The 19,209-nt window shown below is 36.4% G+C and overlaps 2 protein-coding genes across 2 annotated transcripts; both read left to right on the top strand.

Moving 5' to 3' along the window:
- The first annotated feature begins 951 nt into the window (after nt 1-951).
- Nucleotides 952-4,867, top strand: LOC145212775 (uncharacterized). The gene is made up of 9 exons (XM_080081026.1): nt 952-1,015; nt 1,242-1,436; nt 1,501-1,572; nt 2,051-2,230; nt 2,457-2,528; nt 2,597-2,773; nt 3,241-3,312; nt 3,442-3,615; nt 4,082-4,867. Exons 1-9 carry the CDS (start codon nt 965-967, stop codon nt 4,133-4,135), a joined length of 1,047 nt encoding a protein of 348 aa, XP_079937152.1. The 5' UTR covers nt 952-964; the 3' UTR covers nt 4,136-4,867.
- Nucleotides 4,868-6,657: 1,790 nt separating this feature from the next.
- LOC145213054 (uncharacterized) lies at nt 6,658-18,821 on the top strand. Its single transcript, XM_080081297.1, has 23 exons — nt 6,658-6,778; nt 6,848-6,913; nt 7,260-7,409; nt 8,059-8,133; nt 9,096-9,316; nt 9,375-9,509; nt 9,617-9,772; nt 9,840-9,902; nt 9,966-10,200; nt 10,798-10,982; nt 11,250-11,321; nt 11,388-11,582; nt 12,001-12,072; nt 12,623-12,817; nt 12,907-12,978; nt 13,520-13,714; nt 13,835-13,906; nt 14,379-14,573; nt 15,001-15,072; nt 15,398-15,586; nt 15,655-15,726; nt 16,752-17,326; nt 18,080-18,821. Exons 1-23 carry the CDS (start codon nt 6,658-6,660, stop codon nt 18,489-18,491), a joined length of 3,795 nt encoding a protein of 1,264 aa, XP_079937423.1. The 3' UTR covers nt 18,492-18,821.
- The last annotated feature ends 388 nt before the right edge of the window (nt 18,822-19,209 follow it).

The following is a 19,209-nucleotide window of genomic DNA, read 5'->3' as shown; positions in this document are numbered from 1 at the left end:
AGAAAGTTTGAGACGCCCTGGCCTAGATTACCGCCGGGACCGGCCTCTTTTCATGCGTAAATACTATGTTTCTACTTAACTATGGCATCCCAGGTTTATTGGAAACATGTTTAAAAAGATTGTGGCGACGGAAAAGTGGTCCAGAAAGGGTGATTGGCGGGAAAACCTACAACACGCAATGTACGTAATGTATACAGACAGAATTGATAAAAAGACTGACCTTTAGGACTATTAGAGCTGGAATAAGGCTTTGTTACTCCAATGACATTTCAATCTTAGATCTGTCTTTTGGGCCTTACTGCGGTACCATGCAGTGTTTATTGCCACCCAATAATGTGAAAGAAGAAACAGAAACAGTGGTTTGATGTGGATAGGTGATTGGAATAAAATGCAATTATAGACAGAACATTGCACTGGTTCCGCTCATTATTGGTTTAAATTCCGTTAATTGCATGGTTTGAAGTTGAACAATAGTTTGTGTGGATTAGGCTACGTGTTTTAAACAAGCTCATGATTGGCATGTGCAACTCAATCCCACTTCTAAAAATTCTAGTAAGAAATATACGCGACAGCAAAATACAATTTTTGACAAATGTCCTTCTGAAAGTGCACTGATGTGCGTAGTGCATGTGGGTTTTAAATTGGTGACATCTGCCACAAGTCGACATAGCTTGTCTTTTGTTTACCTCCTACGTAACAGCACGTGACACACGCAACGTCACCGAAGCAGATCCAACAAAATAGTTCCTCTTTTGGTGGTATTGTTGAATGAGTTTCCTATCTGTATACAAATTTCAGGTGATTTGAAATTGGAACATTGCTTTAGGTCGATTCTTTGCATTAAGACTAAACTAATTGGAAAAATGACCAATTCGGTAAGATACTGAAACAGTATTTAGTAACTTATATAAAACAACAGTCAACTGTGCTAAACTTGTGTTTGCAGGATATTCGTAAACTGCTTATGGCAAAAGTGGCAGATGCTGAACGATTTTATAACAAGCGAATGAATGAGGTAATAATTGACTTTTTATGCCTCGGAATAAAACTACAATTGCCAAAAGAGCTCTATAAACTTGAATAAAAAGTACGTTATTTCTTAATGACTATGGCTTGCTATTTATGGCAAATCTGTAATAGCAAATTAATTAAGGCATTGGTAGTGAGTTGAAATAGTTACCTGATAAAGTTTGGTGTCTTTGTGCTTCATTGCAAGTTAATTAGTTTCTTACAAAATGCAGCAATGCAAGCACAAGTATGCTGACCCAGGGCGGCTAAACGCTCTCGATGAATCCTGTGTGCTCGAAGCCGTCGAACATTTCAATAGAATATCCTCACACTTCAGCCTCGAAGACAGAGACGAGTACGAGATGATTTTGAACGGCAACCTACGAAGACTGTTTCACCGTTACCTTGTCGAAAACGCATCAAGAAAAGTTAATATTTGCCAAAGGTCGCCACTATTAACCGATTCGCATTTTCATTTAGCTGTTTTTTTAGGAAGATTTAAGGACTGAGCTGACAGCCGAAATGGCAAAAGGGAAACGTGTATACGTGGATATTATGGACAAGGTTGGTGCAAATCTACTAAGTAACATATAACGTAAGTTATTCATTGATGAGATAAAAGTTGTAGTAATGCTAGGTTTGGTGTTTACTTTCGGTTTCACTGTGGTTTGGACAACAGTTTTTTTTAACACCTGATTATCACTGATTTTTCGCTATCTCATCGTTTGTCTGCAAACCTTTTATCGGTGTGACGTAGTTGATTGTACCTTTTCTCGTTACTTTTCTGTGCATATAAACGCGCTTGTTTCCTCTTGTGTTTTACATTATATTCACTGATGATGACAATGGTTTTCGTCGAAACGTCCGAGTAATAAAATGAATTCGTTTTTTTCCACTTCGCTGGCAAATTGATTTTAGTAAAGCTACCATTTAAGTCCGTGTCTTGTGTACCTAAGTTAAAAACCAAAAATGTGAAACTTAACTAAGTTACTATATAACTAAATTGAATATATTTACGTTCTGAATGTTGTGCTTGGTGCAGGCTGCCAAAGGAAGCGCAGTTGTCGATATTCAGAAAATCCACGATCTTGCGTTAGGAAAAGCAATGGAATATCTTAATGCTGTTGAAGTGGGTTTGGGAGCGGATCTTAAGCAAGAAGTCGTTTCCGAGTTGTACACAGTCGTCAGCCAACAAAAAGATTCGTTTTTACGGATGAACAGAGTGGGTCAATTGCCCTTTAAGTTACATTAATTTAAAATAAGTATTCAAAGTTTTGGGAAGATGTACACGGTGTGAAGTGACATCAATACAGCTAAATAAATAAAGACGTTTGATTTTACTGTTTTACCACTTTCAACCAGTGGGTCTATTTCTATACGATGCAACCACATATTTAATTTATATTCAACAAATTTGTTTTTGGAAACATTTTCTTTGGTTTCTGCAGGATAAAGTGAATAGTCGAGTGGTGGAAGCTAAAAAAGCCGCTGTTATACAATACAAACAAATCATGACAGAGGTAACATTTTTGAGCTGACATTTGTCCTTGGTCGATCCCAAATTAACACGAAAATTGCCCCGTTGTAGAAAGCTAATGCGGCCTTCCTCGATACACAACAACTGAACACTGCACACCGATATGCGCAAGAAGCAGCCGTCTCGAAACTTAGAGCGCTCAAACTTGGATCTCTTGTAGAGAGGGAAGTTAACGAAGTTAAGGTGGCAACTTCTGAGTTGAGGCTTCCTTTTCAACGTCTGAGTTTGGTATGAACTGAACTACAATGTTTGTAAAATGAAAACAAAAACCACATGCAAGGGGTACGATGATAATTCGCTGATGACAAACTTTGGAGCTCAAACTTTTGTTTCGCCGATTAAATTGGTCGTAGCATACTCACAAACTAAAAGTTCAACGTTTATTTATCTTATATTTATCAAAGACAATATGCTCTTAGTTGATCAGGAGACTGGTTATTAAAAAAATTTTACTGAAAAATTTTTTCACTTTCACTGAATTTATTCAGTAAAAAGATATGGTATGATTCGTTTACAGTGACTAGACTTTTACACACCTTTTTAACTACGTTACACAGTAATGCTGAAAATCCATAACCTTGAATATAAAAGATAAAATCACAAAAAAAAATTTAAATCACGTGTACATGCTGGGCTTTATAAATAGCATAGAAATGTAATGTAAGCTTGGCTATTTCTGTTTTTTATGTTGCCAGGAAAAAGCTGTTGCATCGTTTCGTGAGAGGAAGAATCTGGCGTTGGTAGCCTATAAACGGAGTATGACCCAGGTAATCAGCTCATACAATAGCTTATTCGCAATCATCGTGTGTATCTGTAATCATGTGAGAAAATATATTATTCACATCCTAAAATACAGGGGATAGATTGTAATGATATACTTCATTTTTTTCCTTCAGAAAGAAATTCGCAATCTTTCTAAAGAAGATTTCAAGCTTTGCCACGGTTTGTGTAAGATGGCCGCCCTTAAGGCTTTCGAGGACAGCGGACCTCACGATCCAGTTTCAGAGTTCAACAAAGTTGGACAGGAATTGTTGAACCAGATACAAGAATTTGCTCGTCAGTTATTGCTGGTGTGTACAACATCTATTTGAAATATATATGCCATCTTCGAGTTGTTGTAGTAAGGTCAAGAGGAGACACTATACTATAATTAGGTCAAAACAACTATTAAAAATGTTGTATGAAAATCTATAGTTCCTTAAAAAGTCGTCATGGAAATAAGATATAAAGACGTATAGGCGACTTTTCTAAAACTCTTATACTCCATAGATTTCTTTTGAAGCAAGATTCGACAACTTTTATGACTTTTAAAGTGTCTAAACCTTTCATAATTTTACTAAACATGTACTAACTTACGACATAAAACTTCACCGAGAAAAACATTAAAACAGCTGGTTCTACAATCACTTTAAATTTGCTAACAGCAAATGTCATCTATGATAAAGATATGTTGTTTTTCACGTCTTCATTCAGAAAGTCATTTTAGTTTGCAGTACATGTAATTTTGCCTTAACTCTCACGTACATCTGATTACAGGAAAATCTGAGAGAGGATCTTGCAATGGAATTTCTTAGGATGGTACTCAGATAAATTGCTAAATGTCTGCTGTACTGCAGCATGATTCTATTGGAAGGAGAGTTTTCAAAAACAATGTCAGCACATTTTCAGTTTGTAGTCGAAAAGAAATTTGTTTACAGCAACCTCTTAATTTTTTTTGCCTCACCCTACTATTGCAAGATTTTGGCCTGGTAAAATGATTGATTATATGTGCAAGTGCTTTAATCAAATCTACCCAACCTTTCCGTTAGTTCCTTTTTTACGACAAGATATTGCAAATTTGCATCACTAGTATGAAATAATTTTCCGTATTTGTATTTTCATATTCATTTGCTAGTGGAAGTCGAGTGATGAGAACACAATACGCACATGGAACGTGGCTATTGCTAGAGTTGGTCGTACACACCACCGTAATTGATAACTTGATAAACGTTTTTAGAGAATCAGGATTGAGTTCAACTATTAAAGCGAATCATATAATTTTTGTCATGCAATATATATTTACACTTTAGTAGGCTAAACTTTAGTAGTTGCGAATTACAGACCGTATCGCAGGTATTACCTTGGTAAATGATCATCGTAAAAAGGTGTAAGTTAAATGCACGATTATGTTACTTTTTAGTCCATGTAAGCAGGCATGCTAATTACTTATTATCAATGTAAGCGGACATAATTTAGTACATGTTAATTACAGATACCACTGCAAATTTCACTAGTGGTTCGTTTGTTGTGTTAGTACTCCCTGATTTTCCACTAATGTTTGTGATTGTTGTCTGTTCGCGAATCTTCTTTTCGAGCGTAAAAATTTAAAATCAAACTTAACTTTTTCGCTTTAAGATTTTATTTACAACATTATTAAGAAAAAGCAAACAAAAACTGCACAATTCAAGTTATTGGCAGTTCCATTTTAGTTGAAAATTTGCGTTTTTTACCTCTTCCACATGATAACGGGAAAAGAAAGGGTACGGCTGTCGGTTAGACCTCACACTACCACACTGTTTGACGAATTTGTTTTGGAACCGGTGTACCGTTACAAATAAAGTTGAACTAGGTTTATTGACTTAAATCAGGGGTCGGCAACCTTTTTTGCAATGCGGACCGTTTTTGAAAGTGAAATTTTATCGCGGACCGGTCTTTAAAAAACTACAAGTATTTAGCAATAAAAACGCTTAAATTAGTTTATCATCTCCGGGATACATAGGCAAAATGTTTTAAAGCATTGAACCTAAAAAATTATACGGACCGGTAACGAACTTCTCGCGGACCGGTACCGGGCCGCGGATCGGCGGTTACCGACCACTGACTTAAATGACAGAAAATACACTTACGTAATCAAAAGTTGATATATCGCAAAACAGATTATAGGCCTACGATTTAATGAGTTAAACGATAGGGCTTATCGACCTTTTATGTAGCCAGTTGCAATACCAAGTTTGCGGTGAGTATTGAGTCTCCTTTTTTCCACTAAAACAAGTAGCTCTTGGCGACAAAATTTGCTCTTTTGGCAACGACAAAGCCGGGCAAATTTAACAGACGATGGGCAAAAAACTTGCTGTTTAGGGATAAGTTTCCTTTTAAATTGTTTACCCAAGGTTTCTAAAAGTCAGGAATGCTACATCAAGTGAATCTTAATTGACATTCATTGGCATTCAAGCGTAATCAAGCAAATCACGCAACAGTCACAGGTATAAGGTTGCACCACACAGTACTGCCACAGCGTCCAACGCGCAAACAGACGCGTCGTAGTTGTTCAAACCGAACAAGGTCGTAACGTAGACTTAAGACAACGGTGAAGTTTTTGCAGTTTCGGTGCAAGTTTATTGGCATTGTGTTTATTTGAATGAGACAGTTGTAAAAAGAAGACCTAAAAGTACCGGTTTACCGACAGTTTAGTGCTCCGTTCATTGATAAAACATAGGTTTAGATTTTCCTTTGTTTCGTTTGGAGTAGAGTTTTAACTGATCAACAAGCAAAAGAGGAACCATCGACTAAAATGACGTAGCGTGTGAATGTGCGTGCGTGCGAGTGTTATCGGCGTGGGCATCGTGAAAAACAGGAACTAGTTGCTTTTGTATGTCTTCAAATGAACTTTTCTTTTATTAATAGACTTGTGTTTGATTTGCTATTTGGTCTGACTGATCAGGTGTTTAAGTTTAGCCATTTAGAGCAAATATCTCCCGATATAAAGCAGACAAGAACAAACGTTTAGGAATTGTCAGTTGGCGAGGTTGACAATAATACAAACTTGGCAGACTGTGTGCGTCTGCTTTTATAAAAGCAATAGCCTCCACAATGCTACAAGTACAGTTTTCTAACCATGACCGTAAGTTTGATTTGCAAATTTTACAATGTTGCAAAGCTTTTTTCAAAAATGTGGTACGCCCCAACAGTGTAAATATTTGCACATGAAGGTTTATCTTAAGATTTGGTTATGTACAGTCAAATAGATTCCGTTTAATTGTCCTACTAAAGTTGCTTTTGCCCAAAGACAGTATCTGTTAAAGTGAAAAGTAAAGCATTTAAAATTGTTTATTGTCAACTGCTGATCTTTAACAATGTTTGGCGGATCCGAAGATCCCGGGTATGTTGCTGACAGTGATGAGCATAAAATTATACAAGGGCTAAAAGAGATGGGTTTTGAAGAGCAAAGGATAAGAAGTGCTGCTGCATACATTGGTGAACTACTTTTTGCTTATCCTGGTTAATTTAACTTTAACCTCTTTGCATTTTTTGTTTGTTTTTTAGGTGTTGAAATCAACTCGTCGTCAAGTGATCTGCTCACAGACACGTTACTCAACAATCCTAATATAGGTATATTGTTTCAAAATTTATGTTTGAAGAATTCCTCATAAATGTAACAAACCTGAAAGTGCAGGTTTTAGCCTAATCACTTTTGCATTAAAAACAATAGATAATGTTGGTTCCTATTATGCCCGAATGTGCTCTGTGTGATTGATTTGCTATAATTTATATCAGTTACTGTAGCTTTGAAACCACACGGAACAACGGCCACTAAAAGAGGAACTTGTTTCATTGTTGGGTGTCTGTTATCGCTATTAAGACAGTTTACGAGAGGAACTAGTCTCCACACGTCTAAAACGAAACTTGTGTTTTCATGCTCTTATATTGCAATAAAGGCGTTTTGTAATGTTTAAAGGAAGTTCCATGACCAGCGATCCGAATCGATTCTCTACTTCTTTCTCTGGTCAACAGAGTACATTAGACCCAATGCAGCATTTTGGAATGCAAGGAACGCCACCACTTAGGTCTCCGCAACCATCCTATTTCCCCAGAGAAGCAGTTTTTGGTGTGAAAAACCAGTTCTTATGCCACTATTGATATTCGCCATAACAAGCAAACAACATATTCCGACATTGTAGCAAGAGTAATCAACAACAGTTGCGTCAAATTTATGCAATATCAAATTTATAAAGCTCTTCTGGCAATTGAATTTATATTTCAACGTTTCGACGTTCTATACAGGACGCCTTCATTATGCAATATGTCAAAGTACCTTCTATACAGGTGCCCAAACATACCGCCAGTGTAAAACATTGGTTTAAAGATGTTTTACGTTGTTAGTTGTAGCGCTAATTACAAGGGGTCATGTGACCGCTAAAAGGGTATTTAGTTATGCCTGGAAATATTCGATACGGTCTGTTAAGCGCATGGCGTGGCAAAGAGGAACTATAAATTATATAATATAATGTCACAAGACCGAAAGAGGAACAGGAACCATATACGACGGGAACAGGAACCATAAACGATTTCTTGTTCCTATACGACGCTAAGCATTGTTGTAACCTAATATTTGTACAACTACACCTGGAGAAACAGATGTGATGCATTAAGCCTTTTTCAAAACTAATGGGTAAATTCATTTCAAAGGTCAAACTTTTTAAATCTTTAAATAAATAACGTTTATGTTGCATTAAAATCATTGCATTTGTCCGAAGGGAATCCTGTCACAAGCAACCCGAGTAGATCCTCTCCACAACAATCCCCATACCCCAGTTCTCAACAGAATGCAGGTACAATACATTATCAAATGTATTCTGTAACCTTTCGAACTTAACACGTTCTATTGAAAGAACCATTATTAACAACAAGGGTTTATGAGTTTAAAGTGTTGGGTGGATGTATATAGTTTATTACGACTTGGAAATAATGCAGTAGTATTTAATCGCCATCGCCTAAAGAAAAGTAAACAAAACCCTGATTTTACTACCGGTTTCAAAATTGCGTCTGCATTGGAGGTTATCTTTATCTCAAAAACAATGTTCACATACCGTTTTGGATGAGTCTGCATATTTTTTAAAAATTCTTTCCTGTCTGGTGTTACGTTTTTTTCGTTAATGGTAATAAATCAATGCTGTACTTGACATTTACCAACTAATGTCTACACTATGGCAAAGTAGTATACAAAATACGCTATTATACAGTTTGGCAAAGTACAACACAAAATAGTTCGAAATATTGCTCGTCTTTAACGTCATCTGATCGCTTCAATACCATGCGCCCTATAACATGCGGCAAAGTTCGCGGGTTGCTTACTTCAAAACTTTTCAGCCCGTGCGTTAGCGCCCACTTCTGGGCGTTTTATTTTTTCAAAATTTGTGCTTGTGGTACGCAAGTCGTTGATACATGCTATACATTGTAAAGACAAAGTTATGGGCAGGAACTTGGCCGAATGGTCCGGCGCTTCTGACCCATATACAGACATAAAAAACCCTGATCGGGATTCGTCCCCGGGAGACTCCTGGGTTCGAACCCCGTAAAAAAATGACAAAGTTATGGTACATTCATTACTCTGTTTTAACACACAGTTGAAACTTATTGTTGTAAGAAAATAATGAATGTATACTTTTTAGGTATTGGCACATATTATATCATTCATTCGCAAATTGGAATATCCGTTTCAAAAATGCAACACCACAACTAAAGGCCCCCATACATTTTTTTGATATGTTATTGTTTACTTCCGTTTCTTTAGAGTATGTTAATCCTTCGGAACACAAAGCTGTGCAAATTATACTTCCTGACCGTACGAATGGTTACAGCATCAACCAGGAAGAAATAGAAAGGATCTTTGGTCATCCAGATGTTGCCAACACACCAGTTGCTATCTATTCTGTTGCTGGAGCATTTCGAAAAGGAAAATCATTCATGTTAAACTTTTTTCTGCGTTTTTTGTGGGCAAAAAACGACAACAGGGTATGCTTGTTGGCGACAAAAAGCACTTTCCAAAAACATATTAAAATGTACTTTGTAGTCAGAATCTTGGCTTCAATCAAAACAAAAGGAATTAAACCATGGATTTGGATGGCGTGGTGGATCGGTGCAACATACGCAAGGAATATGGTTGTGGGACGAACCTTTTTTCGTAGAAACTCGTCATCACAAACGGGTTTGTGCTTCACGTCTATTATATACTCTCTACAGATGTTAATTTTCCAATATAACATTTCTTTATACACCGGGCTTTAATATTTTGATTTTTTTACATATTTTTAGGTGGCATTATTTCTTATGGATACTCAAGGATCGTTTGAACCCGGAGCTGCAGTAAAGGATTGCTCGGTGATCTTTGCACTTAGTACCCTCATAAGTTCGGTGCAAATATACAACGTTTCGCAAAACATACAAGAAGACACGTTGCAGCATCTTCAGGTTAGTTTAGTTGTTGACATAACTAGAAAGTTTTATAACATGTTGTAAATTTGAACGTTTTTTTTAGCTTTTTACTGAATACGGAAAAGTTGCCAAAAAGATGCGCAACCAAGGTGGAAAGTCGTTTCAGGTTTGTTGCAGAAATGGATGTTAAAAAAATTTAAACTGGCTGTTCAATAAAATTTTGTTTAAGGATTTGATGTTTCTTGTCCGTGACTGGTCCGACCCAGAGGTTCCATACGGATTTGGAGGAGGCGAAGAGTTGATGCATAGAGTTTTTCACGTACAGCTTGATCACCACGATATTAAATCAGTTCGAAACAATTTGCGTGATTCGTTTGAAAACGTTTCATGTTTTCTTATGCCATATCCTGGAGAGAAGGTTGCTGTACGAGGCCAAAACCAAGGAGATCATCTAGATTTGGCAGGTATAGCGTTTTTGGTATATTGGCTGGTATACGAAAAGAACGCATTTTGATTACACATTGTTTTACCTTTCTCTCGTTGTTGTGCTGCATACCATATATCTCAGGTAATGATTTTGCCTTTATATATAAAGTATACTAACCTGTTATCTTTCTAGCACGTAATGATTCTACTTGTTTCGCACTGTTAAAACAATACAGATTGGCACAGGTTTCAATCGTATAACTTGCTTTAATCAAAAATATGTTCCATGCTGTGTTTTTAACAAATTTGTTGTTCAACTGATGTGATGCTAAACAAAATACTAGCTGTTTTTTTAAGAACTTGTAGTTTTGCTGACGTTAAGCTGTGCTTAATCGTAATTTTTCACTGATTGTCGTAAAAACTTATTCACGTAGAACGGCCAATATATTACTTCACTTTTACAAAACAAGAACCAAAATAATATTAATGGAACGTTAATATAACAAATACCATGCTTCTATTTTAAACCTTGACATATTAGTGTTATATGTTAAAGAACAATCTAATCCTTAAACTTTTATAAATCACGAAACAATGTTCCAAGTCTTACTGTTTTACTATCATTGTATTTTAAGATGTTAAGCCGGTCTTCAAAGAAATGGTAGATTCTCTGGTGCGACGCCTCTTTTCGCGCGACAAACTTGTAGTGAAACAAGTCAACCAGAGTCCAGTCACAGGAAAAGACCTAATCAACTTCACGCTGGCTTACTTTAATGTGTTTCGGAGTGGGAAAATGCCCGAAGTTGGTACTGTCATGCAAGTAAGTGCTTTAAGTCAGTGGTCGTCAACCGCAGGTCCGCGAGTTGTTAGTTACCGGGCCGCATAATTTTTCAGGTTAAAGTCCGGTCCGCTATAAAATTTCCTTTTCAAAAACGGTCCGCAAAACAAAAAACGTCGCCGACCCCTGCTCAGAGTTACGAAAGTTAATGTCCACTGCACCACTATTAAAAAAAGTTAGCTTGACATCCTAAATATAGTAGCTCATTTGTTGTTGTCATACATATTAAAAAAACTTGTTGTTCATCAGGCAACAGCGAAGGCAGCGATTCTTGCAATCATTCAAGATTGCAAAGAAGTTTACCGCCGACAGATGAAAAAGGTTAGTTAAACTACTCCACTACTGCTATTTAAAGAATGTTAGAGCCTCTACTATTTTGTTCTGTAGTCGTGCGAAAATACCTACAAAAGTGACGAGGAAATAAAAAATACCCACGACATGTGTAAAATGGAAGCATTGTACCAGTTTGACCAAACTCCAAAATTTGGAGATGATTTATTCATTAAACAACACCGCAAAACGTTGGAAGACCTTATGAACCAAGAATTTGATGTTTACAAACAAACCAACATAGCTGAAAAGGTTTGTAGTCAAATCAGTTTGGTTTGATTTTTGGTTGCAATTTTTCTAATTCCGTAATTGAAAAACAGCAAAGGTGCATATTGATATTTGAATTAGGCGGTCGGGTCTTACCTTTGAACGTTATGTAAACGTTATTGGGGTCTAACTTTTAAACATGTCAGTGACAATAGAATTTAAGTTGATGTGTTAACTACCTTATTTAAAGAGGTACCTTATTCATCTTACGTGCTGATAGACTTTTACCGCCTGACTGCTGACACCTTAACCATCTTTCCGTTTCTGTTTCTCAGGATGAAGTCATTTTCGGTGGGGGTTATACAATAAAATTAAACACAGCCCTCAAGCTACATGCGAAACGAGACCAACTTGGCAATCTATTAGTGGTTTACAATTTTACTCACTGAAAATTGTTGTTTAGGAGCGGATGAAAAATGAAGTTCGAGATGTTGTTGCAGTCGCCGAACAACAATACACAAAAGGTCTTGAAGATGTAAGCATCTTTTTGTTAAAACAATACTAAAATAACCCTAACAGATCTTCGGCAACCTTTGCTTGCGATTAAAAATATAAGCAAAATTCTCTTCAAATAACTTTTTTATGACAGTTAAGAGCAGCAGCAAAATAAACATGATTTTGTAGAAGATGGCAAGGGCGTTAGATAACACCAAAACCAGTGGTTATCAAACTGTGGGCCATGGCCCAGTACTAGGCCACCAAGACATTTTCAATGGGCTACAGAGCCATTTGAACAGATTCTACTGTTTTGTTTGTTTTGAAAAACATAATTTTTGCAAAGAATTCCGAATCTTGTGGCCAAATTTCAGGAGCATGTATCTCATTAAAAAATAAATTGCTAGAAACCATTTCGTCTGTTTTTGAGTTTTTTATTTGTTTGTGCACAAATTTACAGCACGTGGTGGGCCACGAATCGCTATTAAATAGACATTTGGGCCACAGATGAAAAAAGTTTGGGAAGCGCTGACCTAAACTAAAGTAAATTTTAGTTAAACAAACGGGTAAAAACAATTTTTAATTAACAGTGCAGCAGTGGACAGTATGTTGAAAAAGATTCAATTAATGAAATTGACAAGGGTTGTCGAGAAGGTGCGCTGGAATATTTTAAAGAACAAACAAAAAAATATCCCCGTGATGCAGTTGAGAAGAACCGACGAAAACTGAATGAACTTTTGGATCAAGCATTCAAACGGTTTAAAGAAAGCAACAATCACAAACAAGTAAGATACTGTTCTCATGTTTTAAAATTTTGTTTAGATTATAATCATTTGCTTAAAAATGTTTACAAATGGCTTTACTTGCTTTCCAGGTGGAATTACGGCGCCAACTGGAGGACAAGTCCATCCAGGCCATGCAACAGTACAGACGCTCAATGGATGCGGTAAGTAAAATTAAGCAAACAATGAAGACAGGATATTAATGTAAGTTATATTGGAATTTAAAATCCCAGAATTATTTAAATTTTTGGGAAGACCCTTTTTTTATTAAATCCCACCACAGGCTAGATTTTTCTGGCCCATGTCGTTTATTGGACTGCTTGGGTGACCGGCTGGATTCGGAGTAACGCCTTCAATGGGCCCTGCGTACCATGGTAGCTAAAATTTAAGGCAAATTTAACGAGTCTGGTGTTTGCCATCCTAACATGTGTCCCATGTTGGAGACATTTACCCAGACAAGCGTTTAGGCACTGGACTGAAATTGCTAAAACACTTCAGGTCTGATTTTGAACGCACATTTACTCTCGTAAATTTACATGGGACAATTGTTGAATATGTGAGGGCCTATATAACTTTCGATGTTCCTTCAAAAATCGCAAGTTTGTTGTTCTGATTTGTGCAGTATTAAATACATCATGCTTTGGTGGCCTAAATATACAACATACTAATTTCGACCTTGTACATGTGCTTTTATTATTCTTTTAGAAAAGTGGTGATCTCTTCCTCAGCGATGCGGAGTTCGATGAAGCACATCAGGCGGCGGAAACTGAAGCATTAAAACAATTCGAAGAGTCAGATGTTGGCAGACATACTGATCAATGGACAAAAGAGAGGGAACGTCTACTTTTGCAAATTGAACAAGAAGAAGTCAAATACAAAGCAAACAACGAAATGAACAGAGTGATATACTTTTCTATGTTAGAACAATCATTTGACGAATAAAATATATTTTTGTACATTTGCGACGAAATAGTGACAGTAAACGCTTTTTTAACAAATGTGTCTTGTTATTTATTGCAGAAACTAGCGAATGCTAAGACCCTAGAGACCATGAATGAAGCAAAAACTATCTACAAGTCTTTAATGGAAGAAGTGAGTATACGAGAGATGGTCCAGTTAAACCTCTAATCAAAGGATTTTAAACTTCAAACTCAAGTTCAAATATTTGTTCCTTGTTTGTGTGAATGCAACACGTACTACGACATCATCAGTTTGAGTTCTCAGATAACCGATAACCTTCAGACTCGTTAGCTGTTTTAAAACTGTTTCTGCTTTTTAGGAATATTAGTTAGTTTCGTTTACCACAAATCCGCACTATGAAGCAATATGCATGCAATTATATCACTTTTGATTGTTTAAAACGCGCTTAACAATAGAGGAAATCAGTTATCAGCTTATATGGAGAATATGTGTTGTTAATAAAGAAAAATATGACGACAGGAGAATTTGTGTTGTTTGTCGATCGCTTGTTTCCAAAATGTATTTAAAATTTTCTCTGTTAGGTGTAATTCTGTGGATACTAGAGGAATATTTCCCTTTTAACCGACTACTTTTGCATTTGTAGGCCTGTGGCATTGGGTACATTGACGCTGCGAGATTGCAACAGACTCATTCTGACGCCAAGGAGCAAGCGAAAGCTGTTATCTCATCGGTGGAAGACAGCAAGGGACCGGAGTTTGCTGATAAATGCAAATCTCAGTTCAATGAATTCCTTAACAATGAGTTTGAAAAATTCCAAAGAAGAAATGAGAATCTAAAGGTTTGTAACCAAACTTTTTGTGTGTATGAAATTAATGCCATTACTTTCTATGTCTACAAATTGGAAAGATCATAAAGTGTAGTACCTGCAAAACACGAGCCACATTGTCTGCAAAATATCTTGTTCAGTAAAGATGTTATGGAATTTCATAACTACCTGCATCAATAACACAAGGTTTTCATTCATCAGAAATAGGATTTTAGGTTCGGTCTGATAATCAGTTTAGGACTGAACCTATTAAGGCGGGTTTAGCGCATCACCAGTTAATATTGTTGTTAGTACGTAAAGTGGTGGACTCCTGTAAACAAACGGAACAAATCCAAATAAACAATGGAGGGATATTAGTAAAACGTTTCGAGTAGATGAATTTTCGACTGCCCGGCGCATGAACAACGTGATGTCAAATAACCACTAATTTTTTTTCCAGCAAAGTGCAAACAACCGCTTTAAACAAAGAAAAAATGATGCATATACAAGATATCAACAGCAAATCGATCGCGTAAGTTGTTCCACTATGTTGTAAGTTATATATTTACTTGTAAATCGCTGCAAAGTTAATTTTCCTGAGAATTCAGGATTCAGATATGATTTGTGTAGTAGGTATCATTTATTATGGAAAAGCCTTCGTAAAGCGATAATTATATGTTCACGAACTCAAAGTAACAGTTACTTAAGCGAAACAAAATGAAAAAAAAAACGTTTAGAATCTATTACCTTGAAACAATCATGATAAAATACAAATCAAGAATGGTAATGGAACAGGGAATGATTCCACAGAATATGTTACCAGGACATACAAATTATTTTGATTCCTCTTTTTGTAGTTGACCGAAAAGTATATTGACGAAAGATCTTTGGGTGAACAACACAGCAAGGAAAAGCGGAATGCTCTGACGTATTATCGCAGCGGCGAAGACGAACCGAGAACCGATTTCAACGAAATTGGGGAGGAGCTGGATCGTGACATTGAAAAACATTATCAGTTGGTTCTTGAGAAAAATGCAGAGAACAAGGTTTGTTAAAATTAAAAGCTGGATATAGTGTTTGCCATTTTGTTGCCTAAATGATTTTTGTTGTGCAGAAACGTGCTGAAGAGATGGCTGAGAGAGTTCTACAGGAAATTAAGGATCAATATCTCAAGCACATGACAAATGTAAGTAAATGTAACGTACATTAGAAGGCATATCTCGATTAGCTGATAAACAAACCTCAGTTTAGAAATTATAGGCACTTCCAATCCTTAACATGCAAAATTTAGTCTGTTAATGTATTTGCATTACATATATTTTTTTTCTTGGTCATAGTTGCTCCACTTCTGTAAAACGCGATCAGTGCTGCACAATGTAAACTACTAAATCACAATAATAATACATAAAAAGGCGAAACGAAAGGATGGTGATTTATAAAAACAATGTTGTGACACATAATGTAAAGAGAGTTTAGTATTAGTCGATAATCATAATTTGGCGTAAAAAAAATAAATAAATAAACAAACACTTTGTTATCGATTTGGCAAGAAAAAATTAAAAAATGTCGCACAAAATGACCAAAATATAAACCTGCTTCTTCACAATAGCTTTTTATTTTCACCTTTACTGTCCCCTTTTTCTTGTTCCTTTATACCAACGATCTGTTAGTAAAACATTCTGTGATAATGGTTTTCAGAATTACTGTTGCACGTTACTGTTGACTCTCCTTTTCAGCTGTTTACCGATTTTTAGTTTAGTTTTTTGTGGTGCTATCATTATGTAGCATTGATCGTAAATCAGCCTACCCTCAAATATACTACGTTTATCAAACAATAAGTGCAAATATTTCGTGTGATTATTTATTACATTATTACATTACATTCTATTACATATTTATAAAAAACATTCTTGATCGTGGCTTTCTGCGCCCCAACTTCTTAGTGTGCACGAAAGCTGTTAGTGGTTTTGGTTAATAAAATAAAATTTAATTTACGTCGAAAAAGCAGAGTGTATAGAGGGTAGGGTATATCTAGTTAATCTGTGCTTACTAAACTCCACATTAAAACACGTGCAATTGCCAAACTTAGCATTTACATCACGAACTATTTCGCAAATTTGCATTTTTGGCTTTTTTTGTTCTGACCAACTTGACTAGTTGAAATGATGTAGCACTGCTTAATCCAAAGATGAAATTCACTTCTGGTTTTAGTTGTGTGATGGACAATACGTTGATCCAAGCGTGCTGAAGAATGTTCACGAAGAGTTTTGTCGGGGAATTCAGAGCAGGGTGAAGAATGAAATTTCTCACCAAAATATGGCAGAGAGAATTGTCAACGATTTCGAACAATATGCGGAGCAGCAATTCAAAGACATTTCTCTTCAGAACGACAAACAGAAAGATGTTTGGTACAGATCTATTGGACCCAAACTTGGTGCAGCTCTTCTCAAAGGAGCAACAGCGTTTTTTACTAATATGTCACATCCAAAACGCTGGGCATTGGCTGGAGTGGCTGCTCTTTCGAGTTTTCTTACCCACAAAGATGACGACAAGTCTGAAAATCCCCACAAGGCTGACCTTGAAAGTTTTTCCGGCAAAACGTTTCCTTTTATCGACCTATCGAAGTCAAGCAGTGTTGACCCACATACTTATCAACAACCCAGTACTTCAGGAATACCCGATACAGCACCTCCGCCGTACAGCGAAAAACCACCAACTAATTCGAAACCACGAGAGTCAATGGACTCTCCATTGAAGAAACGACCACCAAGCGATGAATCGAAAAAGCAATAACCAACGAGTTACTGATTTGTTTGTGCATGGGACATTATTTGTTATCTTTTCTTTTATGGTAGTCACATGAAGTTTGATGATAGCTGTTGATTTTCATGTTTCTTGTTTAATTGGTTATGACACCTTGGTTCCTGATTTGCATGTTTTTATTTTATGCTGCAATTACTTATCAAGAATAACAATTCAGTTCTGCTGTGCTTGTACTCCGTTTGACTGCAAAAATCTCAACAAAATTGCATTTGGTCGAAATGCATATTTTGCCACAATGGAAACATTGATTGGAATTATTGCTTTTAGTTATGTGATGGTCGTTACGTCAAACCCGATGTCCTGCGCAAGTCACATGACCAGTATACTTCGAACTTGCTACAGCGACCAATGGATAGCCCGCTGGGAGAAGAATTTAATAAGTCTTACAACAAGCGGTGTAGTGAGGAACTAGAAAAGTTATATCGCACCGTCCACAAAAACAACGAAGCCAACAAAGGCTTTTGGGTTCGAGTCTCAGAAGTCGTGGAAACTGTTATTGTAAAACCAGTACAGGCGCTTTGGAAGGCAGTTACCAGTTTATTTTCGTAAATTTGCTGTGTATATGTACGTAATGTTAGGCTATATTGGCATGCTGTTTTATTTTACTTTTTTTTAGTTCGATCGATAGTTATGGTGTGTTGCTGATGTGATATGTATATTGGTAAACATGTGCTTTTTATGCGGTTTGGCAGTTTGGTTTTAATCGTATAACAAAGCCAACCATTGTTGTTGCTCCATATTGTGTCTTTAATCACACTTGTTGGTTTTATTTTTTTCCGTCTGCAGTTTTGTGATGGAAAGTACGTTGATCCGAAAGTTTTAGAAGGCGAGCACAACAAAGTAAAAGAAAAGATTGAAAATGAACTAAAGCTGGTCGATGGTGCAGAGCTACTGAAAAAATTTATGGAGCGATTTAAAAAAGAAATTGCCCAACTTTTCCAACAAATCAAAGCGAACAACCAAAAAAATAAGCCCACTTGGATTCGTCGTCTTGGAAATGTTTTGTGGGAAACAGCCAAGGGTGCTATAGGTGGTTTCGTGTTTTCTCCCCCAGGGTTGAAGGTTATCAGCAGTGGCATTGGTATGTTGTCGGGATTCATCGGCGGATTAAGGAAATTAGGCAAATGATACATAAAATAATTGCAATACCCAATGTATAAATTGTTTTGCATGTCTGTACAGTTTTTTCGTCCGTTTGTTTATGTATAAAATGTATGAAGTAAATAATTTATTTTAAAGCAATAGAAATTAACTATATCTTTTAGTCACATACGGATAAAATATTCATTTTTGTGGGATTGAACCAACTAATCAAGCTGGTTTGAAAACTAGAAGGCGAAGACACATTAGAATAAAAACGGAACCTAACAAAATTCATCGTTATATTTTTAAAATGTCATTTGTATTGTACATATTTTCTGTTTGTAGCATTGATTTGTGTTTCCAACTGTAGAAAATAAAATGTAGTGAAGTTTGTATATATAGCCTACGCCACAGATTCAAAACTTAGGTATATGGTATGGTATATTGCAAGTGCACGGCGATGTAACAAATATATTAAATATTGTGATAATATGGCACGAGAAGCACAGGATTAAGCTGCAAAATTTAGCAGTTGTAAATACGCTGATACAATAGTAATATGGAGGAATTGATGTAACCAATACTGCAGCTACATTTGGTAAGGGGCCGGACTGAGGGGAACCTCGCTGCATGCATGAGAAGTTAGATACGCTAAAGACAATCCGTCTAGGTTGGGCAACATTGGTGAATAGGGGTCGGTTAAAACACGTTCGAACAATGTTATAGTTTTTTTACAAGGCATTACAAGGTTTCACTTTAACGC

This window comes from Phallusia mammillata, chromosome 2 (assembly GCF_965637545.1).
Source record: "Phallusia mammillata chromosome 2, kaPhaMamm4.hap1.1, whole genome shotgun sequence".
Classification (NCBI taxonomy): Eukaryota; Metazoa; Chordata; class Ascidiacea; order Phlebobranchia; family Ascidiidae; genus Phallusia; species Phallusia mammillata.
This window is presented reverse-complemented; position numbering and strand designations above follow the sequence as displayed.

Excerpts from the sequence above, each read along its gene's own strand:
- LOC145212775 (XM_080081026.1), top strand. The coding sequence starts at position 965 with ATGGCAAAAGTGGCAGATGCTGAACGATTTTATAACAAGCGAATGAAT. Across the intron at positions 2,529-2,596 it reads ACAAACAAATCATGACAGAG|AAAGCTAATGCGGCCTTCCT; the intron begins GTAACATTTTTG and ends GCCCCGTTGTAG. Across the intron at positions 2,774-3,240 it reads CTTTTCAACGTCTGAGTTTG|GAAAAAGCTGTTGCATCGTT; the intron begins GTATGAACTGAA and ends TTATGTTGCCAG.
- LOC145213054 (XM_080081297.1), top strand. The coding sequence starts at position 6,658 with ATGTTTGGCGGATCCGAAGATCCCGGGTATGTTGCTGACAGTGATGAG. Across the intron at positions 11,583-12,000 it reads AAACCAACATAGCTGAAAAG|GAGCGGATGAAAAATGAAGT; the intron begins GTTTGTAGTCAA and ends ATTGTTGTTTAG. Across the intron at positions 15,727-16,751 it reads ATCTCAAGCACATGACAAAT|TTGTGTGATGGACAATACGT; the intron begins GTAAGTAAATGT and ends TTCTGGTTTTAG.